Consider the following 18,764-nt stretch of genomic DNA (forward strand, 5'->3'; position numbering starts at 1 on the left):
GGAGTTAAAAATTCAAAAATCAATGTTACAATGAGTCCACATGGAAGTTTCACAGGTAGCTGACACTCACAAAAGCAGTAAGACACCAGAGGTCCAACTATACTGCTACTCCTGAGAAAGGGAATTACATAATAAAAATACTGATAAAAAGAGCTGCTGAGAGTCAAATGGTTGCAGGCAGAAAGGAAACTCTTTGAAGACAATAAATTGAGAAATTACTCTGCCACCTATCAAAAAAAACACATTCCAAAGGCTAAAAATAAGGCTACTATCTACAAAAAGCTGCTAGAAAAAAAAAATCCAACCTTCAAGAAGCTGAGTAATATTAAAAATTCTGGCAGGTTAAAAACCATAAAACAATATGAAAAGGCATTTGAGAAATTGAGGAAAATTAACAATGAATTATTTTCCAATCACATCAGGAGCAAGAATCTTGACAAAGAGTTAGCACAGCCAACAGATAATCAAATAATGGAACAGTAAGAAAGAGACAAGACTGCAGAAAAGCTTTTAAAACATTTTTTTTTAATACACATTCATCATGGAGGAGCTTAGACTGGCTCCCACTCTGGAGAGCTCATTTCAAATTGGAGTGTCAGTAAAAGTCGCTACTGGACATTTCAGGGACATAAGCAATAATAGATTCTTTATAATCAGACAGTATGAATTCTTTACAATCAGAGCTGACTTCTTTCAACCATGATGATACTCTGTCATTAAGAATTACTGGACATATAGATAAATGTGCTATGCTGGCAAATATGGCTCAAGTAAAGGAAACGTAGGCTTCACATCTCTATTACCATTCTCAGAGAACCTAACAAGTGTTATTAACAGATATTCATTCTAAAATTTAGCAACACAGAAGTTCCTGATGTACTAACACCTTGTGTATCATGTCAGTCCTCCAATACAAAAAATATATAGTACAAAAAGGAATGGAGCAGCTCTCAAAGATAATTAAATAGAGAAATCTCTTTGAAACCTGGAAAAGACAAAACTGAAGAACAATTAGGAGTAGAAAATTTGGAAAGGTAAATGTCTACTCTATCTCTGAACACCACCAAGCCAGCATTGTCTGTCACACACACGGAAGTGACGGACAGAAAGTTCAAACCCAAGTCCAAACCAGACAAAGCCAAAACCAGAAGTATTTCTTCAAAGAACACATACTGAGCCTGTGACATACATACCATAACAATACATAGCAAGGGGCTTACTAGACTCCTAAAATGATGTAGACTAATTAATGGAAGAAAAATTCCTCGGGTTCTGCAGGACATACTCCCTCCTTTCCCAGATGTGCAGATCCCTGGGAACTGGAGGACTATCACTGTGTTCACCTATTCTTACCCTCCCCCTAAGCATTTATTCTGGCCTCCTAGAGTGGTAGGAGATAACAGACTGAAAAGGATCTCAGTGCAGTCATCCTTGTACACCTTCCAGAAGGGGAACAATTGTAGCATCAATAGCTGTCTTCTAACACCAAGGGTTGTGTACACACGGAACAGGAGTTGATGCTTGCAGAGTTAACTCTTAAAGCAACAACATGCTAGGAATGGATGAGATAGGAATCACAGAAAATTATTTTCATCCTAGCCTTCTTCACAGCACTTCAAGCACAGATGGTACAGTGAGGGAACTCTGCTACAGAGCCACTACATAACTGTTCTTCATTCAAATAATGTTACAGTAGTAAGTTGTACAGATGCTTTCTTCTTTCATTTGCATACAAGGGACCTTGCATGAACAGCATCATGCACAGGTGTAAGATAACAAATTCCGGTGCATGTAGAGCAATTTGTCCTTTCTAAAATGAAATGCAAGGAAAATAGTAGAAAGTCTCCATATGATTAAAAATTTAAGACTATAATTGCTATTAATACACTAATTCTCAGCAATAGCTTCACTATTTCAGCTACCACTCCTATTTTTTAAAATCTATACCAATGCTAGAGGACACTGCATGAGAACAGAGTACAGACGCCACCTGGAAGGCAGAGCAGATTTTGTATGAGTCCCTGCTTTCCTTATTTCAAAGAGCATGAAGTATATATACACTCAAAAGATAAATGTATTTTCCTGTCAAAAAAGTCAGTATTCCTTTAAGAAGAATGTGGTTTGGAGCTCACAAGCTATGGGCATAAGTTATCAAGATTTTAACTATAGGAGAAAGTGCCAGAGCAAGCTGCTTTTGCTAACCCTCCAGAGTGTGTCTAAGAAGCTAGATAAGTTTATTAAGTCACAAGTCAAGCTCTGTAGGAAATGTCTCAGCGTAGACTTACATCTCATATGCTTTTCAAACGTACTTATTAAAACATTTCACAGCATAAGTGCCTTTTTTTCATACAAAGAGAATAAACTGTAAACAGAGTGAGCCTGAGAAAGTATGTATTAAAAAACAGCTTTGTTCAGGGTCCTAGTGTACACTCACTGCAGATAACTAATGAGCATCTTAAGCATTCAGCAAAACTTAATGTATTCAAGAACTGAAACAGGCTACAGACTGTGGGAAATGAATGCATGCAGCAGGCAACTCAACATCATGCAAGGCAACAACCCAAGTCTCTACTCATGGCCTTGCGAACCATAGCTCTGTTAAAGCCACAATAAAAACATCTGAAAACATTTTAAGATGTGTAAAGTTGGGCTTCCTTAAGTGTAAGATATAGATACACACACACACTATTTCCCTGCTACAAGGATATGCATCAAGAATTTGAAAGCAGAAAACTCATAAATTATAGCACCATAGATTAATGTGGTATTGCCCCCCCAACAATCTGCAAGACTCGGGTGTTAGTAAGGATAGAAATTAACACACCACACAAAAATTACTATTTTCTCAGTGAGGCTATATACTATAACTTAATATAGCACTAGCTCTATAGAAGAAAAGAATATTGTCTTCAACATAAAAACATGACAAATCAAATCTGAAAGATAAACCAAATTTATTTAAAACAAAAAATTAAGACAGTGCTTGCCAAGATTGAAAAAACAAAGGCTTTTTTACTGATGTGACAAAACCCAGCCAATTTACAACAGTTAGATTAATTCTGAAAAAATCAGGTTGCTTCAATTGACTACATACACTTTCTGCAAGGCAAACTGGTTCCCCTTCCCTCCCCTTCCCAAAAGGACAGACAAAAACATCCTATAAAAAACATGTACAGAATTGAGACACATGATCGAAACACGAACCATTGTCCAAAAGCCTGAAACTTTCCAACAAGGTTAAATCCTTTGTTGCTTCAACCAACCCTCAACGGGGGAGCTACAAGCACAACGCCGTCACCTCTGACAAAGAGCATCGGAATATTCCTTTTGGTAGACTATGAAGAAGGAAAGAAAAATTTATATTTACAAAAGCATAGTTTACAAGATGTATCTGCTAAGCATATGACCAAATTCAACCATAAGAAAACACCAGAAACAACTCCAACAAATGTTAGCTGAAACATACAACATTCTGGCATGCTAAAGAGATCAATACAACCAACACCAAGTCTTTTGGTATCCTTTGTACTTTTGCAACAATTTGCCCAAACTTCTTTTAGATCTTGGTTCAAAAAGCAGTCAGCAATAAACTACTTTAACAATATAACATAGTTTAGTTTTTAAAAAGTTTTCTATGGGAATAAATACACTGAAGTCCTTACTTTATAGATTTCTTCATAGGTTTCTTCATCAATCTCTATTGTAGTTACAGTTTCTTCCACATCACCCAAAATCATATTTAAGTGCTGATCATACGCCTGTAGGAATGAAGTTAGTTTATTATTTCTTCCAAAATTCAAACACAAGCTCATTAAAATGAGAATTTTAGCGAAACTTTCAGACGTAATTAGTTTAGCCTGATTTGGCCAAAATGTGCCACTATGTCAAAACAAAGTAGTATCAGTTATAGTTATGATTTCAAACATAAATGCCAACAAATCAGTACTCTGCAGCATAAGCAAAAAGGGAAGACATTTATAGTCAATGAAACACTCTTCCGGGAAATGGCTCTGAAGCTTTCAGTGAGAACACATGCAGGAACACAGACACACTTCATTAACATTAAACTAGCTACACATCCTCTGCTGCCAGTCCAGCCTCCTGGAATTGATTGCCTGGGGCCAATGGAAACTATATGAAAGCTGTAATTCATACAGTGCTACAAAAACTTAAAATAACCATGTTCCAAACACCTTACAAAAGCATGTTGCAAACTACACCATTGCCTCATGGATCTCTCCTCATCTTTGTGTTCCCAAAGAAGTTGAGGCCCAGTTAACGCATGGAGCAACTGCTTCTCTTCCCCAACACAGTACAGTACTCAGGAAGGATGACTGACTTAAGAAAGCAAAAATATCTGTCTTGTTAAGAGACATACCGCTCTCAGAAGAAAGCACTTAGACAAATGAGATTTGTAGAGAATCCAGCTGAGTACATATCCCATCATACCCTCATAGCATATGCCTTAAGAGATACTTGTTCAATAATGATAATCTTAATTCAGTCTTAAAATAGACCTCAGGGCACTTCACAAGAAGAGGCCTGCAGCATTATTGCTTATTTCACAGACACAGAAACAGAAGTCAAAAGCAGTGGAATGAATTGCTTGGTATCATTCAGGAGACACCAAAATTAAAATACATCTCTTGACTCTCTAGAGAAGCATTTAATAGCAGCGTACTGAACAAATTAGGTTTTTCCACTGATCACATTACAGTTTTGATAAGATAAAGGGTTCAGCCCTTTTTACTAAGATGATCTTTAACCTACCTTCTCTAACCACTTCCTCACTTTTAACTATGAGATACAATTACTTGTGTTTTTAAACTAATTTTTTAAACAATCAATGGAATATTACAGGTAAGCTTGTGTACTAGACCATTGTACATGAAAAAGGCTGCCCAGTGCGTAGCTGAATAAGCATGGCAGTGTTCTGAAAGTTTTACTTACATGTAGTCTGCCTCTAAGCTCTCTGTCATTCCTCATTTTGACATAGATTCGCTCATCTAGACTGAGTCTGATGAGATCAAGTGGCTCTTCTACAGTATTTGTTGTTTGTTGCTAAAAAAATAAAAAATAAAAAGTTATTTGTATAGAAGAAGCCTGTGGACTTTTCCATTCCTCAGTGCTCGTGAAACACAGAAAACAAACAGGTAAGAACACAGATGCAACTATTCCAAATCATTCCTTCACATCCTGTTGAACCTGAGTACAACTGATACTACCACTCCACAGAAGTTCACCGGCCTGAGCAAAATGAGTTAAAAGACTTCAGTTTGCTTGCAGCCAGTTGCACCTCATGCACACTGTTGTATAAACCATATCGCTTACCAGCAAGAATCGTCCATACTGCAGCAGAAAGCCTAACCTGCATGCACCCACCAGCTTACGGACCAGCACCACACCTGTGCCATCACATGGTGCAGGCTAGAAAAACCAAACACGCGCTGCCATTTTTGCCAGGCGGCTAGGGTAACATGCTGCCCCTCCTGCCCCAAACACACACCTCTCCCCAAGGCCTACCTCAGCAACACAGCAGTCACGCCAGGCCTCAAAGCAGGTGAGAAACTTGAAAGCATACTGGACTGAGGTCTCTTTTTTGTGATAAGGGCGTACTTTCAGTATCACAGCTAAAATGTGTGATTGTTTTCGTGCATATCCCACAGCACGCTACCTATTTCCTTCTCTGAGGAAGAGCCGAGGGTACTTTCCTCAGTCGTTCTCCTCCGTTTCCCTCCTCTGGCGGTTCCTCGGGGAACGGGCCTGGGGGAAACGGGCCTGAAGCGTGTCCCGCCCACACTCCTGCCAGCCCCGCCAGGACCGAGGCCGTGTGGCAACTTCACCTCGCACAGAAAGCGCTCCCCCGGGGGGCTGCACCTCACGCAGCCTGCCCAAGCGGGGGGCCTTGCCAGGAGGCACGCCCAGCCGAAAGCTTGCCTCAATTTTACGCCCCTCCAGCCGCGGAGGTTTCCCCAGGCCCGTGGAGTAAAGACGGGGGCGCGGGCCTAGCCGCAGCGGGGAAAGCCTCGCCGCTACCTCCCGCCCTGAGGGAAGCAAGGAGCCGCTCACCTGGTCCACCTCATCCGCCATCTTTCAAACCGCCTCCCGCGCTCTCCCGCGAGACTTTATGGCCCTTCCCCTTCCCCTCCGACGGGGGCGGGGCGCGGCGGGGGGCGGTGGCCGGCGGGGATTGCGGCGGGGGACGCGGCCTGCCCGCCGCCGGGGCAGCGCCATGGCCAGGAAGCGCAAAGCATCGCCCCGGCCGGCGGCTGCCAGCAAGAGGCGCTCCGGGGCGCTGGCGGCGCCGCGGGACGAGCCAGAGGAGGAAGGTGAGAGCGGGCGGGAGGCCGGTCGGGCGCTGCGCCATCGCCGGGGCTTGGGGCGGCTCCAGGCCTCTGGCGTTTCGCGGCGCGGGGCGGGGCCGGGGAGCAGCGGGTGTCAGTTCGCCCTTAGCGCGGCGCTGGACCTCGACAGCCCCCGTGAGGGAAGGGGTCGCTTCCTCAGGCTGCAGGCGTGGGTGACTGTTGTCACAGAAATCGGGGCTTTAAATCCGTGTAGGGAACGTCCGGCGGGGCCCGCACGCTCTCTGGAAGCACCCGGCAAAGGCTGAAAGTCAGGCACTGAGCGACCCGGGAAGGGTTCGCCGCACCTCAGCCGTGGCGGGACTGTGGACACGGGCGGCCGTGACATGCTGGTCCGTGTCCCCGGAGGTGCCCTGAAAAAGTTCTCCAGAGCAGCTTCACAGAATAACAATTTCTTGTAAGCGACAAGTACGATGCTTGTTTTTCCGCTGACGCCATTGGTAGGTCTACGGGAATCTTTATGTACTTCTTGTGCATTACATTATTAAAGTATTTTCCCTAAACAGGTCTCATCCAATTCTTACCTGTTTATTCAGAAACAGTGACATGCTCATCACTAGTGCTCACTTTCTTCTGTAGCTAGCTCTAATGAAGTCCATGGAGGTATCTGATTGCCATGGAGATGAAACTTCGTCCTTTAACATATCTTCCTTTCTTCTGTCCCGTGCAGATGGTTTTGGAGAGAAAAAACCCAGTATAAAGAAGAGCAACTCAAAAGCTCTGGCTAGGAAGAAGGAAGACGACTGTGATACTGGAGCTTCCAACTCAGCAAATAAGCCTTCAAAACAAAAAGAGGCAAAATCACTAATAAAAGAAAATAAAAAAAATACTGGAAATAAAGGGAATGGTAACAAAGAGGAAACGTGCAGGTAAGTTTACTTATCATTCAAGTCTATGGGAGCTCTCTCTTCATGGTTACATTTTATTTGTTTAGGGCTCAGTGTTGCTTATGTGCATGTGAGCAGTTTGTTTTAGGCTATCAGTACAATTTAGTACATTTGTGTCCCACAGCTGGACAGAAGTACTATCTTATTCATTGCAGAGTCAGTCTGGAGGAAGATAGTCTGTATGGGAAGCTAATATGTGAGCCTTTTCAAATTCAATGGTTTAAATATAAAATTCTGTTTCATTTGTTACAGTTTTTACGTGGGACTAGGGAGACTTTATGGAATCCAGCATGAATAGAAGAAATGTTGGCCTGAGATTTGGGTTTAAAATGATGAGCAGAAGTCATTAAATATATCATTCTTTAGTGTTTTTTTGGAATCCAAATATAATATCAGCATGATCTGCCCATGGAGATTGCTATAGCAAATGAATTAATAAAAATAAATTAAACTAATTGGTCTCGTTTCACTGGCCAGCTAGAGCCTTTGATATTAGTGCAGTGAAACAGAAACACTCCCATTTTCAGAACACTTTGAAGGTTCAGTAAGAACAAATGATTCAGTGAGACATTTCTCCAAGGACTCATTTGTACAAGGTGTTGTAAAGGATGGGGCCTTTTGTAGGTTCAGGCATCTTTGTAAGCATCCTTGCAGAACCAGGACCTAAGTTAGTACTCAAAAAGTGTTGCTGCATTGAACCCATGGCAAAGACTATGCTTTACAGAGAAGGTATCTGTGGTTTAATTGTCAAATACTCAATCTGTTCTTATTGATGCAGAGGTCATGCTTCATTTATTTCTGTATTTTTAGTGTGTTCTTTCTCTATTTTTCTTAAATAAACAAACACACTTCCTCATACTAAAGCCATTTTGATAACTTTAACAGTGACTCGCTGAAGCTCCTTCAGAAAGAGAGAAAGTTGAAGAGAGAATCTCCTGTTAAAAAAGAGATGGATGAAGACAATGCTGACGATGATGGTGATGAAAGTGAAGATGAATGGGAGGACGTGGAAGGTAACAATTGCATGTTTATTCATTTTAGGGAGTAAATATTCTTATACACAGTTTATTTTTTTTGTAATTTGATTTTTGAACCATTTCTTATTTGGATTCAGGTAAATGTATATACTCTCTATACCTGAAGTATACTCCATGTGCATATCTGTATCGTTAAAATCTCATCTCTCATAACCTTTTAGAATGGCTCCAAAGTAGAAAAAAACCAGACAACTACTGACCTCATGGTAGTGCCTTGAATTTGACTGTTTGTTGGCTTATGTTAAAATTATGCTACCATGCACCAAGCGCTTTCTCAGCTGTTTGTTTTGTCTAATACTGAGCAGCTAAGAATGAGTTGAAGATTCAAAACGACAACTTCCTAGTAAAGGAGAGTGGAGATGAAACCAACTGAGCTGTTCAGTTAAGTGGCCATCAAAAAATTGATAAGAATTATGATGGTCATAATCTTTGTATTTTGCTGCTGCCTTCTAAAGTGAACAGTTGTCAATTTTTTTCTACAAGTACCCTTCAAGTCACATCTGCTTCATTCACCTTTCTCCTGATTGAGTTTGCCTGTGTAAGTCACTTGCTATTAGACTGTGCTGAGCTGATTCCTCAACAGCAGGTGACTGGCATCCCATAGTTATTTGAAATAACTGAGCACACACAGTGTTATGGAAGATCCAGGAGCTGCTAATTACTGAGGATGTTGTGTTTGTAGGTTCTTATCCCATTGTCAGACCTCCTTGTGGCATCTATTCCATGTTTACTTATCATTTAGTAATATTTTATTTTTCCAGAACTCCAGGAACCTGCCACAGATAAGTTAGAAGATGGTGCTGTTCTTCCGGCTGTGATGGTGCCAAGCAATCCTGTCGAGATAGAGATTGAAACCCCGGAGCAGGTGAAGAAAAGAGAGAGGAGGTAAGAACAGAGAAGGCAGCAGAGGGCTGTTAAAGGATGAAGTTAAAAATATACTAAGTCTTGGCTGTCACTGACTTGCTCTATTCTGGGTGGAAATGCCTACTTTGTGCAGACTGCTGAGTTGAAATGATGCGAGGTCATGGGATGGAGAACAGTTTACATGCTGACAATTTTACCAAAATCTTCAGTGGAAGTTGGCGGGAATAGAGATTTTTCAGCTTCCTTGAAAATCAAGTGTGTGACTTTGTTGTGCTTTAAGATTTACATCTCCAAGCCAGGGACGGTAGTAGCTCTCTTCAAGGAGAGCTGTGGGTGAATGGCTGGTTGTACTGTAATTATCTTAACAGCTCAGGTGGAAGCTTGTGTGTGCCCATACCTGAGGTGCGAATAGGTGGGTCAAATGAATGCCCTCGGCATCTGGGAGCATTGTACCAAGGAAAGCCTTCGTTGTGCAGTGGCTGGAGGCCTGATGATACCTCATGCTGTTACAGGGTGGGCACTGTCCCAGGCCAGCCCTTCATAACAAAGCAACCAGAGTATCTGTTGCGTCTAAGTTGAAAGACTTCATCAATGAAGAGAAAACCATTTTTTCAGGAATCTGAATGCTAGCAGTCATCTAGAAGTCAAACAAGTCAGACGGTGAATTATAAGTTTAGTATGGAGCTGTCCTAAGCTGCCTGGAAAGCAGGAAACTTTAGGCACATGAAGTTAGGTGGAGTTTAGGCCATCTGAGTATACCCAAGCTCTCAGTAGTCAGGTATGTGCAGTTCATTAGTCGTATGTAGCCTGCATGCCTGTTCACATGGCCAGTAACTAAACTTTTGTAAGTGTGCACAGAAGTTTCTCTGGGATGGATTCTCTTTGTGAACTGATCCAGTTCAGGAATCTAGAAAGGCAAGTCCATGGAAAACCCACAACATCCATTTCTTTTGTAATCTTGTGCAGAGAAAAAAGGAAAGCCGAGTTTGAGATGTATCTTCGAAGAATGATGAAACGTTTCAGCAAGGAGGTTCGTGAGGACACACATAAGGTATTGGTCACAGAGAAATCTGGCAGGGAAAAAATTGAGCATAAATTTGATTCATAAAGAAAAAGAAACTAATTTTGATCAAATAATTTGGAGCTATGGCTAGAAGTAAAAAAACAAAAAGGCTGTAGTCCTGACAAATGTTCATTAGACTTTTCCTAAACTGTAGGTTAGAAACATCAATAACTGCATTAGTAAAAGTCTAAATCAAAGCAGATGTGAGTAGGGTGTACATTTCTCCATTGAGTGTGTATCTGGTCATTCTGTCGACGTTAAACTCAGTCATGTAGAGCAGGAGACACTGATAGGGGTTTCGAGGCTTTACTGTCTTCTGATGGTGATCTGAAGACAGCCCTGTGTCCTCCCTGTGTATGCTTGAGAGGCTTCATTGTTGCCTGTCTCTCTTAAAAGGAGCAGTAAGGCCTTCCTTGTCTATACCATGGACAATAGTTCTAGCGAAGAAAACCTCTTGTGAACTCACTATAGAAACCTTTTTTCTCTCAGGTTCACCTCTTGTGTTTATTAGCAAATGGTTTCTATAGGAACAGGATCTGCAGCCAACCAGATCTTCATGCCATTGGTCTATCCATCATCCCCACCCACTTCACGAAAGTGCCTGCAGGCCAAGTGGACCTTCTCTACCTTTCCAACTTGGTGAAATGGTAAAACTCTCTCTCTCCTAATCATGCTGTCACATAGAACGTAGAGCCAGGGTTCAGGGAGAGGGGTAAATGTAATTACCAATTTTCAATGATTTTTCTGATTTTAAATACAAGGGTGAGAATCTGTCCTTTTTACAGAAGGAAATTATGAACTATGAAGTTTAAGAATACAGTCACACACACTGGACAGTAAGTAGGTGTCTCATATTTCAGGTTTGTTGGAACCTTCACTGTCAATGATGAGCTTTCCACTGAAAAAGGAGAGCCCCTTCAGTCGATCTTGGAGAGGCGCTTTGCCGTCTATTCTGCACAAGATGATCAAGAGTTGGTTCATGTAAGTGACTGTGAAGTGCAGGGTTAGCTGCTGAGTTTGCATGCTAGATCAGTGCTGTACTGCTGTCAGGTTTTACACAAAGTGGTGTTTGAGGGATGGATTTGCAGAAAAAAAATTGGTGACTTAGGTGATTCTGTGGCTTTTTTGTTGTTGTATTTTTATCTGTAGTCCTTCTGTGATTAAATTACTCAATTTGAACTGTGCCTAACTGGAACCTCTAGTTCTGGTTGGTGTCAGCTGCGTGCTCCGTGTTCTGCTGTGGTTGGCTTTATGTATAGTGCATAGAGCTACATGTTCCTCAGTATGCTTTGACAGTGTAGATCAAAGAAAACAAGCTTAATATATTTCTTCTTAAGTACTAATATGAATGAGGAAATTTTTGGGCTTACTTGCAGCCAGAGAAACTCTTTACAGATCTTTGAGTTAGAAAGTTGGTAGTTTGTTACTATAAGTCACCGTTGAAGGTGAAAGGAATTGAACTTTGATTTAAGGCAGCCCAAGAACAAGGCTTCAAAACAACTTCAACTCTACAGTCATTTTGTGGTGGAATTGGATTAAGGGAAGAAGTGGAGTCAGTTGCTTCAAGTCACAGAGAGATTTAGTAAAAGAATTGAGGGAGGGGGAAACACAGGAGATCAAATTGACAGAGGACATTTGGAACAGCAGAAATGAGCTGCTACTTTGCAGGTGCGTGGCTTGCAGCTCTGCCCTGTTGTTGGTAAAGTGGGATGTTGCAGCTCCTCTGCTGCAAAGCTTTTTCAGCCTTGGTGTGGAAATGCAAAGATGTCACTTCCTGGGACAGGAGGAAAAGACAAAGCAAGGTTTGCATAGGCAGCTTCCGTTTGAGTCCCATGCAGGAAGTCAGTTGCCAGGTCACAGCTGTTAGCCACTCAGTTGTGACTGTAATGACATTCTCTGAATGACTGGTGTTTCTTCTGGGTCCAGCTGATGGGATGTGGTTGGCTTTGGCCACCTTTGGGAGGATTAGATTCATTCAGTTTTCCTCAAGAGTGAGAGAACTGATAGGGTAGATAGGATTTGGCTGAATTGCTGTGTCTGTTCCAGCAGGATCATTCATTTAGCCCCTTTAGGAATTGGTCCCTCATCTGTGAGCTAACAGCAGTACCCCTGTCACAGTAATACCATAAATAAGAGCCAGAGAATACTGTGCCGTGCTTTAATACTGTAGCAACTGGGCTACTTACATCTCTGTGTCAGTGTATACAGCACTGGGTAAAAAGTAGGACTGAAAATGATTTGTGACAGAACCCAGACTGTAAAAGAGTTTCAAGAGGTTTTTTTATATACCTTGAAAAAAGTTTAAACATGCTTTATTTTTATTTTTGCAGATATTTTTAATTATTCTGCGAGCATTGCAGCTGCTGTGTCGCCTCGTGCTGTCTTTTCAGCCCATTCCTCTCAAGGAGATAAGAGCAAAGGTAGATTTTGTTGGGTGTTGGGAATAAGGAATGGGCTACTGGTTTAGAGAATGGGATTGAAAAAACTTTCTGTCTGTTGCAGCTTGAAGTGAATCACTTAATGCATGAACCAGGGTGATGACAATGTTCTGTCGTCTGTAGTGCAGAAGATGAAAAAAAAATTTTTAGGTGTCACCTTTTAAAAAACCACCCATTTTGTGTGTTTCAGCAAGGACTTCTTACGCTTCAGTGGTTTTAAATTTCTTTAAAAATTAGACAGCAAACACTTGCTGCTTGAGTACACCTCTTTTCAGCCATTTTCCCTGAAGTTGTCAAGTCCCTAAGACATGCGCATTGACCATGCCTGCCAACCTTTGGTCTGCATGCACCTCGTGCTGATTTCAGTCTTTTTTTTAACATATCCTTAGCCATGGTAATAAAGGTGACCTGGCATCTTTCTTTGCAGGGAAAAAGCTCATCCAAGAGGCAGTCTATCAGAGGTACTTCTGAGAGGCAGGAGAGCTCTGCCACAACACCCAAAGCTGTGGCAAAAAAATGCCCCTACAGAAAAGCCAAACAGGATGAAAAATCTTCAGAGAGCGAAGACGACAACAAGGAGCCAAAGAAACACAAAACGTCTCAGACCAAAAGGACACGCAAGTCAAAGTTGACTGCGGGCATCCAGGAGCAGAAGGAATCTAGTAACGAGGAGAACTGCTTAGCAGAAAAAGATGTGCCAGTCAGGCCCAAAAATGATCGCCGGAGACGAGTGGCCTCCAAAGTGTGTTACAAAGAAGAGAGTGGAAGTGATGAGGGCAGTGTTTCAGACTTTGAGGTTTCAGAGGAGGAGGGTGATCTCTCTGATGAAGATTTTGAAACTGTCTCTAAAAGGCGGAGGAGCTCACTGGGCTGCAAGAAGTCAACGGTAACGGCTATAAAAAGCCCAAAAACTGAGACTTCAGAATCAAGGCTATCCAAAAATTCATACGGAGCTGAGCCTAGGCCAGCAAAAAGTACAGCTCCAGCCTTGCCTCATGCACAGAGAAAGAGAAGCAAAATAATTTCTAGTGATGAGGATGATGGACAGCAGGAAGTAAGGAACGTAATGGGCACAGACCAGTGGCTGGAGGTTTTCCTTGAACGTGAGGACAAGTGGGTGTGTGTAGACTGTGTTCATGGCAATGTTGGCCAGCCCCAGCTGTGTTTCACATATGCCACAAAGCCACTGTCCTACATTGTGGGATTCGACAATGATGGGAGCATCAGGGATGTGACACAAAGATATGACCCAGTGTGGATGACTGCAACAAGGAAGAGCCGTGTGGACCCTGAGTGGTGGGAAGACACACTGCAGCCATATAAAAGTCCCTATGTGGAAAGAGACAAGAAGGAGGAAAATGAGGTAAATGGCAATTTCAGGACATTTAGTGCCAGGAGTCCAGTCCTTGGATTCTTGTTGAGGCCAAATCATGAGGAAGGAAGTTTGTATTTGAGCTTGAAATGTTCAGATTGAGCATGTTTTAAAGGGAATGTACAATGATAGAGTAAAATAATATCAAATGGAGGCTGTTCAGAGAAATCTGGATAGCAAAAGTACAGGACAGCCCATGCTGCAAACTGTGGTTTCTGTACAGTTTAGCGTTACCGTTCTCAGAGATAGTCTTTAACATATGTAGATCTGCGTACACATCTAAGTACCTATTTGCAACAAGAATGCTTTGGTCTGTTGGCTCATCTGATTAAGTTTCTGCTGTTTTTTTTCCTTTGATCCATGCTATAATCATTCTTACTTTCTTGCAAAGGGTAGTGCAAGAGCATTGTGAAATCACTCCTCTTTGTATAATTCCTACAGTTTCAAGTTAAGCTTCAAGATCAGCCTCTACCAACAGCAATTGGAGAGTACAAAAACCACCCTCTTTATGCACTGAAGAGGCACCTCTTGAAATATCAGGCAATCTATCCTGAATCGGCTGCTATCCTAGGGTACTGCAGGGGAGAAGCTGTCTACTCCAGGTGAGTGGTGCACATGGTGTCATGTGCAACTGTGATCTTTGTAATAAATTTAAGAGCTAATTCATGTAAAGACCATGATGGTATCAGCAGTCGTCTTAGGCCATGTGCATAGACAGGGTGAGGCATTTAGCTCCTCGGGCAGTATTTGCATATCACTTAGATACAGCTTTTTTACCATTCCTAACATGTGAATAACAGTTTGGAAGTCTCTTATGGAGATATTTCAAAACTCTTACAGTTGCTTCCTTCTGGTCTTTTTAGAGACTGTGTACACACGCTGCACTCCAAGGACACTTGGCTAAAGCAAGCTCGAGTGGTGAGAATTGGAGAAGTGCCTTACAAGGTAAGAGGGTTTGACTTCCTCCTGTGCAACATGTCTGCCCTCTAAATTCAAGCTGAATTCTGTTTTGGTTTTTGCCTTCTCTCTGTCAGCAGATGTGGATTTCTTGCTTGCTTGCATGGTTTGTGGTAGCTGCATCATGAATCTGTCCACCTACCGTGCCTGTAGTTGCTTTGTACTACCCAAAGCCCAGCTATCTGTTCTTCCCACCCCAATGGTATATAGCAGAACCCTTTTTAACTTCTCCAAGGGCTTATGGGTTATCCTTTATAGGCAGTGGACACTGAAGATAGGAAACAGACATTTCTTCTCCCCCAGAGCCTTATCCTTTGATGTCCTGGGAAAGTCTGAAATCGCTGGCAGCTTGCGGTGGTGTTACAGACTTGGTAATTTTATTTGCACAGATGGTGAAAGGATTTTCCAACCAGGCGAGGAAGGCGCGCCTTGCAGAGCCTGCAAACAGGGACAGGGAGGATCTGGCGCTGTTTGGTCGCTGGCAGACAGAGGATTATCAGCCGCCTGTGGCAGTGGATGGAAAGGTAGCTAGGGAGGCAGAGGGCTGGTGTGAAAGTGTTTTGTATGGAGCTGTGAGCTTTATTTTTTCTAGAAGTTGCATGTTTCAGAGGTGGGATCAGTCAATAACATCTGGATTCAGGATTAAGAGTTCTGAGGTAACTGTATCCAAGAGGAAATGGTCAAAACTGCATTTAGACCTTTCTTTCCCGAGTACAAGTAATGGGGGCTAGCCATGCAGACTGCTAAATTTTTATAATTTTGCTCATCTAATTTGCCTAGCCCATGTTTGTTTTGCTAATTCTCTCCATTACAGTCTGAGTAACAAGGCCTGGGCAGAGAACATAGCTAGGAGATAACCATGCAGCTAAAATCTAGGCTTGTGACTTGTCATGTGAATATTAATCGAATACTGGAGTGGAATGTAGCAGGGCAGAAGGAAGGGAGAGTCCCTGCGTTGCAGCAGGGATTTTCACCTCTCTCCAGAGAGCCGGAGTGTCACCATTGCTCTTTAATTTTGCGATAACAGGTTCCTCGGAATGAATATGGAAATGTCTATCTCTTCCTGCCATCCATGTTACCCATTGGCTGTGTGCAGCTGAGACTCTCAAACCTGAACAGATTGGCGCGGAAGTTGGACATCGACTGTGCTCAAGCCATCACTGGATTTGATTTTCATGGTGGCTACTCGCACCCAGTGTACGTAAAGCTGCTTTGTGGCAGCTGACAGATTTTGATGTCCTGCAGAAGTTGTATACCCTGTGTTAAGGAGTACATGTGATGAGTTACACACTTAGATCCTATGAGACAGGTATTGACAGTTCTGTCAGTATTCAGTAGCTTTTGGTTTGGCTGGGTCAGCAGGCATTTGCTCCCTTTCTTTTTTTCTTCTAGTAGCTGACAGAGGATTGTGTTCTCCTTCCTAGTACCGATGGCTACGTTGTCTGTGAGGAGTATAAAGAGGTCCTCATTGCTGCCTGGGAGAATGAACAAGCAGAAATAGAAAAGAAGGAGAGAGAGGTGAGAATTATTTTTGCAACTTCTTTATTGTTACATTTATTAAGTAAGTAAACTCCATTTAAACTGGACAATCAAACAAGGGTGGGCTGTGTAAGCAACAGACACAGAGCTCTGTGACCGTGAAGGGCTAGTTGCATCCCCCAAATGCCCCATTGGGGGCTGGCTGTCCAGACTGCAGAGGGATGCAGTACAAGTGTGTAGCAATATCTGAAACGGTACATACTCTGGAATAGTTTTCCATGGCTGCTGGGAAACAAAAATGAGGAATACTTGTATAAGTATAAAGTGTTGGAGGTGGTTCTGGTGTAATTTACACAGTCAGGGTGCACATTAGAAAGGGACAGTAATTGATATATTTAGCAGATAATTGGACACAAATGCATTTTACTCCCAAGAATCCTACTAGCCTATAATCTTTTAATGTGACACATTTAAGTTGGCGTGTTTCTTTTTAATAGCAGTTTAAAATCTTCAAACTTCCATTTTGTGTGGGCGTAAATACATTGAAACTCATAATAGTAAGTTTTTCTCTTTTCAATAACTGTATGTCACACAGAAGCGTGAGAAAAGAGCTCTGGGGAATTGGAAGCTGCTGACGAAAGGACTTCTCATCAGAGAGAGACTGAAGCAACGCTACTCCATCAAGGTGTTCTGCATTTCTGTTAGTGATTTCTTTTGCAGGATGATATTTCTCTACCAAGATACCTCTTTCCAGAATTTCTAATGTGTCACGTTTCCAGCTGTAGAGTGTAGAACTTCTAGAGTGTAGTTGCTCAAAAATCCTTTTATTTCCTGTTGTTAGCATGTGACTAGCCACTAGTAAAAACAAAAACCTACACCAGAAATTCGATGTGGTTATGTCCGTGAAAGATTCATTATTGTTTGACAAGAGATCAATGTTTCCCAAAGCATCATTTTTTTCAGTATTATTTTCTGTTTTGACATACTCCCTTTGTAGATTAATTCCTCCAAGCCAGCCAGGTAGCTACCAGGATAAGAGTGGGCTGCTTTTTGTTAGGAAGTCAGATGTTTTAGTTCTTAATGTTTTCCCCATTGAGAAAGGTAAAAAGCTTTATCTTTTTAAAGCAGGATTATTTTTATTCTTCCATCATCAAAAATACTTTGCCTGTGTTGAAAGAATGGTTGACATGCAGAAAGAGAAGCACACTGCTTTGGGCAAGAAGCCCAAACCAGAGCAACCAACTTCCATCACAGTGACACTTCATGACATTACAGAAGACAAGCCCTTTTAGGCAGGGGTAGTTATGAGTGATTTCTAGGGCAACTTTTCAATTTTCACACCTGTTTTTTCAGACTGAGCCATTGGCACCTGAGACACAGAAGGGAGCTGGATTCTCTTCCGATGAAGAAGGAGGTCCGAGTTCAGAGAGTGCAGTAGGGAATGTGGCCATTTCTTGGCCCCAAAATCGCCAGTTAGAGAAGAAAAAAGAAGAGAAGACAACCAGAAAGAGCAAGCGAGAAAAGAAAGGAGAAGCAGCACAGTTGTTCCCTTTTGAGAAACTGTGATCAGAACAAGCGTTTCTTTGCCGTTTCTAGATGCAAGATCAATAGTCACAACAAAGGTATCCTTCGCTAGTTAAGGACATAGTCTTCCTGTGCACTGGTGTTTCTGAGCAGTCAGGGACCAACCTAATGCAATATCAAGAGTTTCTTTTGCTATCACAGGTAATTAGGTTTATCCTTTTATCTTTGGACTTAGGAGAAGCAGATGTACAGTTGTACCTTCTGAGAAGATCACTTTGTGTTGTTGGGGTTCTTTGCTGTCTTTTGTATCCACACTAATAATTCTGGTTTCTGAGGCATTCCTTTCATTAGCATTGTTTTTTTCCCCATTTTTCTCTTTTCCATTTTTCTTTGCTTGCCCAGAACTAAAGCGTGCAGCTGCCACTTACCAGTCTGTGGTGAGTTGGCCAAAGGACTACTTACACACCCTCTTTGATACATACCTTATCCAAGTCAGTGGTGAGGTAGAGTTCTGGTCTTGTTCTCTCATCATCAGAGAAGGGGAAGTACTTCCTCTAAGGTGTAAAGAAGCACGCAGTCAAGCTCTCGAGGAATCTGAAAATTTACTTTCTAAAGAATACCTGCCTTTTGTGAAAAGTCAGTTTTGGCTTTTCATTCTTCCTTTACTTTCAGAAATCTCGTGCATTAGAAGGAAGCCCTGTCCTCATTTCAAACTTCAGGTTAAATATGTTGTCTTGAGTAATTTGAATACGTAGGTATTTGTTTCAGTTTTGTTTTGTCA

The 18,764-nt window shown here is 42.0% G+C and overlaps 2 protein-coding genes across 2 annotated transcripts; one reads left to right on the forward strand and one right to left on the reverse strand.

Annotated features, from left to right (window-relative positions):
• Positions 1-3,254: 3,254 nt before the first annotated feature.
• Positions 3,255-6,090, reverse strand: LSM3 (LSM3 homolog, U6 small nuclear RNA and mRNA degradation associated; the record flags this gene model as incomplete). The annotated part of the gene is made up of 4 exons (XM_082004824.1): positions 3,255-3,335; positions 3,663-3,758; positions 4,951-5,061; positions 6,070-6,090. The coding sequence occupies 4 exons, from the start codon at positions 6,088-6,090 to the stop codon at positions 3,255-3,257; spliced, it is 309 nt and encodes a 102-aa protein (XP_081860950.1).
• A 142-nt stretch (positions 6,091-6,232) lies between these two features.
• On the forward strand, positions 6,233-18,025 carry XPC (XPC complex subunit, DNA damage recognition and repair factor; the record flags this gene model as incomplete). Its single annotated transcript, XM_082004385.1, has 16 exons — positions 6,233-6,329; positions 7,033-7,231; positions 8,135-8,262; positions 9,048-9,171; positions 10,117-10,201; positions 10,703-10,860; positions 11,074-11,194; positions 12,544-12,633; positions 13,079-14,014; positions 14,465-14,625; positions 14,887-14,968; positions 15,370-15,504; positions 16,008-16,177; positions 16,405-16,498; positions 17,055-17,144; positions 17,813-18,025. 16 exons carry the CDS (start codon positions 6,233-6,235, stop codon positions 18,023-18,025), a joined length of 2,883 nt encoding a protein of 960 aa, XP_081860511.1.
• Positions 18,026-18,764: the final 739 nt, after the last annotated feature.

Source organism: Phaethon aethereus (assembly GCF_964289735.1).
Source record: "Phaethon aethereus genome assembly, chromosome: 11".
NCBI lineage: Eukaryota > Metazoa > Chordata > Aves > Phaethontiformes > Phaethontidae > Phaethon > Phaethon aethereus.